The sequence below is a fragment of the Vicia villosa genome, unplaced genomic scaffold (genome assembly GCF_029867415.1).
Source record: "Vicia villosa cultivar HV-30 ecotype Madison, WI unplaced genomic scaffold, Vvil1.0 ctg.000567F_1_1, whole genome shotgun sequence".
NCBI classification, from domain to species: Eukaryota; Viridiplantae; Streptophyta; class Magnoliopsida; order Fabales; family Fabaceae; genus Vicia; species Vicia villosa.
The window spans coordinates 110,922-118,749 of record NW_026705260.1 but is presented as its reverse complement, the minus strand read 5'-3'; the positions used below and the strand labels follow the sequence as shown (position 1 = coordinate 118,749).

The following is a 7,828-nucleotide window of genomic DNA, read 5'->3' as shown; positions in this document are numbered from 1 at the left end:
TACCTACACTTGTGGATAGGTTGATGGAGTTGCATTGTTTCATCAATTGTGAATTTTCAAATCCAGTCAAAGATATAAAGTGGTAGAATTTGCAGTGTCCTTCCCGCTGCCTATATATCTTTAATGTGCTCATTTCAAAGAGATCACTCACTTCCACAGATGGAAAAAACAAAAGTATTTCACTGTTTTATATACTTTAAGAACAATGAAGAGAAAGAAACAAATTTACCTATTGATTGTTTGTTTACTATAATGGGAGTTTGCATTAAAAATTCAATATTTTTTTCAACAGAGTGGGTGGCAAAAAGGAAATCATAAAAGTAGTGAACACTGCCAGAACACTACTGTCAGCGAAACAGATTCATATTTTTCCTTTTTGGTATGAAAGAGTAAACCTAAGACAATTTGTGTTTTACACTGATCACCAGCCTTGAAAGGCAAGAATCAAACTCCAAAAGTGGATTGGAGTGAAGTAAACCTCTCAGTATGGTTATGTTATCCTTGCTAAATGATTTCATTTTGCTTCATGTGCTAAATTTGCTTTGGTTTTGTCCTTGTTAGCTATAGTTTTTAACCAAAGTTTTGTGTCAAAGTTTAGTTGACATTCATCCAAGTTCCACAACAAATGGTAGGAAGAAAAAAGAAGTAGCATTTTAATATAAATATGAAGGGTTAGTTTGCATTTTTTTTTCCACCACACTAATTCTAATCTCTTGAGTGTATTGGGGGCTTCGGTTGTTATGTGCCTAGAGAAGATTTGCAATTTTGTTTCTATAAAAATTATAGATTGAGTAATAAAATATTGTTGTTTATTTTGTAGACGTACTTTTGCTTGTGAGCATGAAAATTGACACATTTATGTACTCATCATTCTGCTAGAACCTTTATTGTTTTCTCTCAACTGAAAAGCTCGGGGAGTTTGTATTCCATTCTTTACATATATTTTTACAATAATCAGTAAATTCTCCATCCATTTTCATTAGCCGTTAATTCTGTTCTATAATTAAAACTTTGCTCTATCAAGATCATTCTTGAATGAGAATAACTACTCAAGAAAGGAACAGATTAACTCATTGAATATGAGAATAAGAGAATGATCAATCCTTAACTAACTGCATGAAACTCAGTGATATAAAAATTACAATACACATGCCTAATGTAATCACCACGGCGGATAAATGATTTCTACACGTCCTGTATCTTTTGGGGAGATTAAAGCAATGCTACAACCTTCAGCAGAAGCTCTAGCTGTTCTTCCACTTCTATGAACATAAACCTAAAATTAAGAAATAAGTTTTATAAATGTACATACTTATGCGTATGTATGTGTATGAATAATAAATATATGGATGGAAGAAGCAAGGAGTAGGCTTACCTCTGCTGAATGTGGAAGCTGATAATGGACAACAGTTTTAATACTGGGTATATCAAGACCTCTTGCAGCAACATCTGTTGCAACAAGTATGCCATTTTCCTTTTCACGAAAGCGGTCCATGGCCTGCATTAAACAAGGTAGGAAACAACAATAAAATGACGGAACATTTACCTTCCTTCATAAATTCATCAGCTACGAGAAGAAGAAAAGAAAGCGTCCACCACAACAGCAACAGCATCATCAGCATCAGCAACAACAACAGCATCAGCATCAGCATCAACAGCTTCAACAATTGCCAGGGGCGGAGCTATAGCCCAGCGAGCCCGGGCACGCGCCCGGGCTCAACCCTTCCTTTCGTTGTATACTCCCCACCTAATAGTTGATTTTTTAGACAACATTTGGGGCAAAATTAATAATTTTTAGATAAAATTAAGGGCAAAATTAATAAAAATAGGGTGTAAAACTTTTGGACAAAATTAAGGACAAAATTTTTAGACTAAATTAAAGGTAAAATTAGTAGAAACAAATTGTAAAATTAGTAGAAACAAATTGTAAAATTAGTAAAAACAAAGTATACATTTTTTGCCCAGGCTCCATAAAATTTCTGGCTCCGCCACTGACAATTGCCAATGCAATTGCCGCTTCATCTTTGTCACCATCAACACCAGCTTCCACCCCTAGGTGCAACTCAATAATTATGAATGTCTCTTCTCATATCATATTCCATGGAAAAAAGTTTCAATCTCTATATATCTCTACTTTATCTTCATGAATATTTATTTTCTAATTAATTTAAGTACTAGTAGGTTTAGGGTTTTATTATTTGATATTTAATTTTTGTGCAAGATTCTGGTTGTCATTAATTTGTTGTATTGTATTTATATATGTATGTATGTATTCTGCTTGATGCAGCAAAAGCAGAAATTAAAGATAAAATTATGAATCTGGTTTATATAATGACAACAGTTACTTAATGGTACTTGCAGTAAGCTTTTAGTTGAAGTTGCAGAAAAGTAGTGGTGGTGACTAGTGAGAGTTAATTAATTCATGTACAAGAAGAACATGATCTTAGTTATTAACCAAAAGCTACTCATAGTTATAGTAAAATACAATAGTTAATATTTTGTGCCCATTTTAGATGTTTATCAATACCAAAACAATATACAATAATAATCTATTTTATTTCAAGTTTAAAAATAATTAGAGTTAAATAGATGTTTTTTAACTTAAAATCAACTATAAAAATAATTTGTAGTAAAATTTGGTAGTTAATCTATTATTTTATTGTAGTGTGAAGAAGAAGGGGAATATATGAATCAAGACTTTAATTAATACTGATATTTGTAGGTAAGAAAAAATTGGAATGTAACAATTTTAAAAAAATATCAAATTTAGGGAGGTTTAAAACCCCCGCAATCTAACATATTTTTTTATAGTGTTGACTTTTAGTGACGTGGCGTAACACGTGGCGTGCCACGTCTGCTTCCGTTAGACCAAATAGACGGCAAGGACTAAAAATGTGGACGGAAAAATTTAAGAGGACCATTCTTTAAATGAAAATTTTATAGGGACTAAAACTGAATTTTGACTTATTTATAGGGACTAAAAACATATTTAACCCTTAAAAATATAAAAAATTATCCTTTCAAAGATAAACCAAACAAACATTTAATTTTAAAAAAAAAACACACACACCCATATATATATATATATATATATATATATATATATATATATATATATATATATATATATATATATATATATATATATATAAGAGTTCTTTTAAGTTATTTTTGTGTTACACATTGGTTTTTAATATTTTTTTTAAACAATTTGTTCCATTAGAGTGATTTATACATATTTTTTTCAAATTTTAGAATTTATAAGTATTGTATTTATTGTTGTACTTCATCATTTTTATACCACTTAAAATAATTGCATTCATAAGTAATAATTTAAAAGATCAAATTATTTTTAAAAAAACTTAAAACCCTGTTACACAGAAATAACTTAAAATCTCTCATATAATATATTACTACACTTTCCGCGAGTGCATGAAAAGAAGAGCATGTGAAAAAAGTAAGAGAAAGAAAAAACTTTCAACAATAAAAAATGTAGTGTGTCTCCTCGATCTTCTTAGGTTCATTCTTATGCATGCACAAAATTTTAGCCAATCTAGTTGTACTAAAAGGGTGAATGAAAAGAGTACATTAATTAATTTATTTTAACCTACAAACTAAAAGCCTATTTGTACTAGAAAGAATAATGCTCTTTTTTTTGTCACTTGAAAAAAATTCTCTTTTAATTAAGCCCAGTTTGACAAAGACAACAACCACAACAGATATGAAAGTAATCAATAATGGAGTTCCCAAACTTGTCCTTTGCTTTGCCCCCACTACTCCACAATCACATTCTCTTTATAAAAAAATTAAAATAAAGCCACCATTTTTAAAAGGGATCAGCTTTCAGCTTTCAAAAGAATATGCATGGATCTCTCTTTCTCTCCTTTAAGCCCTTCAATATTTTTCTAACAACAAACTTTTCATACTCCATCATGCACTCATTTTCCACCTTTTCCTCTTTGCAAAGTTTTCAGATACTCCAACTTCAGTTTCATTTCATCCACCTTTTTTTTATTGTTAATTAATTCCTTGTTGCATTCACGATATCGAGACATCACTAACCGTTCAATCAAAATCAGACATCAAACCGTCTTTATTCAAGCATAATAATTTTTAGATAGTCTGATCAACAGCAACGATCAGACAACCACTCATGTGCTGAATACGTGAATGCAGAGGATTTGACGAGTAAAAATTCGTATTAAGAAAAAAATAAAAGATAATAATTCATAAGTGAATATATATACATGATGATAAAATCAAATCCATCCGTTGATTGATGAAGGGTGACAAATGGTTTGCACACCAACACCAAGAAAATCCCTAGTTTGCCCTCCACCTCCATTCTCTTCACTCTGGACATGTCTACGTTTAGAAGGGTGCATTTGTGAGAAATCACATGCAGCATTATGATCTTCCTCATTTCCAAGACTAATGAGCAATGAACTTGAACCATACAAACCAGCACCACCACCAAACTTGTTCACATCAATATTAGTATTGTCACTGCATTTCAAACCTAAGCTTCCGAGGAATGATGTGTCGGTCGAGGTTACTCCGATTTGAGCAGCTTTCTGTAACAAAGCTGTAGCTGACATGTTTGCCGATGATGATGTTTGATGTGATGGTATTTGGTGTTGTGAGCTATACAAGGAAGATAATTGTTGGCTTGTAGTAGCATCATGATGAATAGCAACATCCTTAACATTAACATTATTGTTTCCTAGTGGAAGTGAAGTTGTTGTGCTAGTAATTAACTCTTGGCTACAATTTGAGGGAAGTTTATTTTCAAAAACCCAATTCAACTGATAGTTATTCGAGTTTGGATTCTCGATCCCACCGTACATTAATCCTCTTGACGATGAGTCAAGATGTTGATTAACATGAATCTCATGCAAATTGTTGTTTCCATTGGTGGTTATCATTGTTTCATGAGGCTGAGATGTTTGGCTCATCCAAAGGGAGAGACCTCTAGTTTGATTGGTTGTTGTTTCATGATGATGATGATCAGGAGATGAAATTGTTTTGAAAATTGAAGGAAAATGAGTTGACATGTTGTTGTTAGGGACTAAAGATGTTCCCATTATGTTGTAATTATTACCAATGTTACCCCTTAATGAGTTGTGGTTTATTTCTGAGGCTGCACTTACCCTTGCCGTTTCTTCTGCTAAGGCATCACAGAAAGCTCTATGAGTTATGAAGCTATCTCTCCTGCTCAACCAAAAATATTCACAAACCATTAACAAAATATCTAAAAATAATAATTTTTGTCAAATTATTGGACTCAAGTCGTTAATTAACGAGCTTCAATTAAAAACGATTCGTTCATGTGAACAAAAGTTTGAGTTCAGATCGAACAAGTACTGATCAACTTTAGTTATAATATTTTTTGATTCGTAGATGAAGTGATGATAACCAGTGGAAATCCACACGTACAATCCTGAGTACCAAGATTTGAACTCTGGTGAGGACCTCCAACCTAATAATATCGGTTTCTGTCATTTGAGTTAGGATTTGCAGAATGTTGAAACTATATTTATAATCCCAAAAACTCTTGGATTACGAGATTTCTCGACAAAAGTCAAAATGAGAGAGACTAGAAAAATTTGTACTACATGATGAGTTTTATAATCAAGCCTATGTATGGTAAATGAGGTTAATGAACTGAGATAATTCCAAATCATGAACTTTTGTCTTTTAGGGCAAAAACTACAAAAAGCTTATAAAAAACTTGTTTGGCTTAATTAATCTTTGTTCCATTCCTTAATTTGTTTTGGACTAATTAAGTATCACTCTCTTTTTACTCTCAAAAGCCAAATAACATATAGTCCAAGCTACCAAACCACTTTTAAAATCAATCTTTACATCAGTTTCTTGCGCGCAGATGCATATACTAATCTTTCAAAGTAACGAAATCTTCTTTATCCGATGTTGATAAGAAAGTTGTGATCAGAAAAACACTGAGATATTTTGGATAGGAATTAGGATAGTCAGTTACCTTGAAAAGATAGTTCCACAGTCACATTTGTATTCTCTAGTACCACATGTTTTCGAATGAGCTTTCCAATCTGACTGAACAGCATAGCGTTTTGAGCACTTCTCGCACTTCCACTTCTTTTCACCGTGCTTTCTACAAAAGTGCTTTTTTATCCCAGTTAAGTCACCAAGTGCTCTTGAAGGATCATGATGAACACAACTCTTCTCAGGACAGACATAAACTCTCTTCTTTATTTCCTTGTTTGTTCTCTGCTTAAGCTTCCACGGAAGATTATGTCCCCGTCGATGTAGTTGTAGATTCTGATCTCTTTGAAAACCCTTCCCGCATGTTTCACACAAGAATCTGTTTGTTGCCATTAAAGTCTTCGGCGATAAAGCGATAACTTCAGCTTCAGGATCTGTAAGGAAATAAAAAATCCTCATGATGATAATAACTCATCATTTTATTATTAAAAAGTAAATTACCTTTGAAGTTCGAATATATATATACCTAGCTAGGTAGATATAAAATGAATCATAAAAGTGAAGAGAGAAAATTAATTATCATGCCTGGATTTCCGGGGAGGTTTCTTTTTCTCTTCAAAGGAGGAGGATTAATGGAAGCACTAGTAGTTGAATTTTGAAGGAAATTAACATTTGAGAGTTCTACTTCATTCATTTTTGTTAACATGTTCAATTTGTTTGATTCAAATTTAGAATATAAGAAACTTACAAAGAGAAGAACTTAGGCTTAGAGAATATGGGAAGATAGGTTTGTTGTTAGTTATATATATGGCTTCAACCCTAAACAAAAGGAAGTGATGATATGTGCAACAAAGATGGGATTTCTCTCTCTTCATATGCATGTTTTTTTATTTTATATTTGATATAATTATCTACTTTTGAGGTGGAATAAAAAAATGGAAGATGCTGTGGGAGGCGGTGAAAAGTTAAAGGAGAGAAAGAGAGAGTGAGTGAGAGAGATAAAGGAGGAGGGAGGGAGAGGGAGGGGAGGAAGCAAAGGTGTATGATGACACATATGATGAGGTTGGAAGAAAGTTGATATGATTATCCCATAATTTGTTTTGCTTTCTCTTTTCTTATTTTTTTAATCCTTTTTCATCCAATAACCTTTTCCATGTTTTTATTATATAGTTTTATATATCTATTGTATATTTGTATTAAATAGTAAGGAACTCCTAAAATTTGAAAATTTTCATACTTTAAAAAAGGACCTGCCAATGTTTGTTTAAATGAAAAATTATTAAAGGTTAATCATTAGAATATATTTACATTCTTGTAGTGGGAACTTAAACCTTAGATTTCCAAAATATTTAACTTTTAATTCAATGATTTTAAGTTAAACTATCTCTTCCACCTGCATTTGTTAATTTAATTTTGAATATAGTAATAAAATGTGATCGATGTAGAATAGCAAATACAATTTTTTTGTAAAGGTTTTAAAATGTTTTGCATGTATGATTTTGAATTGTTGGCCACATCATCGAATAATGTTGTTGTGGTCACATTTACGGCCACACTAACCTGTATCAGAATATAGATAGTTATTTATGATTTTATGTAGTTAGTTGTACTAAGAATTATAAAACGTATTTTTTGCTGCAACACGTAAAATACGCATTGGTGACTCTAACAATAATTTAAAAAGGTTCAGGTTTTCGGATGGAGATGTTTGAAGAATAGAGTGGGCTACAAAGGAACAATTATTAAAAAGGGAGATTATTTCTAACGATAACAATAGGTTGTGCTCAGTTTGTACAACATCGTCCGAATAGTTAAATCACTTGCTCATCTCTTGCGCAAGTTCTAAACGAGTGTGGTCCAAGGTTTC

General features: G+C 32.0%; 1 protein-coding gene across 1 annotated transcript; it reads right to left on the bottom strand.

Annotated features, from left to right (window-relative positions):
• Positions 1-4,201: 4,201 nt before the first annotated feature.
• Positions 4,202-6,985, bottom strand: LOC131629466 (zinc finger protein NUTCRACKER-like). The gene is made up of 3 exons (XM_058900252.1): positions 6,547-6,985; positions 5,999-6,395; positions 4,202-5,211 (listed from the first exon to the last, which is right to left on the bottom strand). The coding sequence occupies exons 1-3, from the start codon at positions 6,665-6,667 to the stop codon at positions 4,260-4,262; spliced, it is 1,470 nt and encodes a 489-aa protein (XP_058756235.1). The 5' UTR covers positions 6,668-6,985; the 3' UTR covers positions 4,202-4,259.
• Between the last annotated feature and the right edge of the window lie 843 nt (positions 6,986-7,828).

Coding starts and splice junctions, on each gene's coding strand:
- LOC131629466 (XM_058900252.1), bottom strand. CDS start 6,667: ATGTTAACAAAAATGAATGAAGTAGAACTCTCAAATGTTAATTTCCTT. Junction 6,396..6,546: donor AAACCTCCCCGGAAATCCAG/GCATGATAATTA, acceptor ATTTCCTTACAG/ATCCTGAAGCTGAAGTTATC. Junction 5,212..5,998: donor TGTGGAACTATCTTTTCAAG/GTAACTGACTAT, acceptor TTGGTTGAGCAG/GAGAGATAGCTTCATAACTC.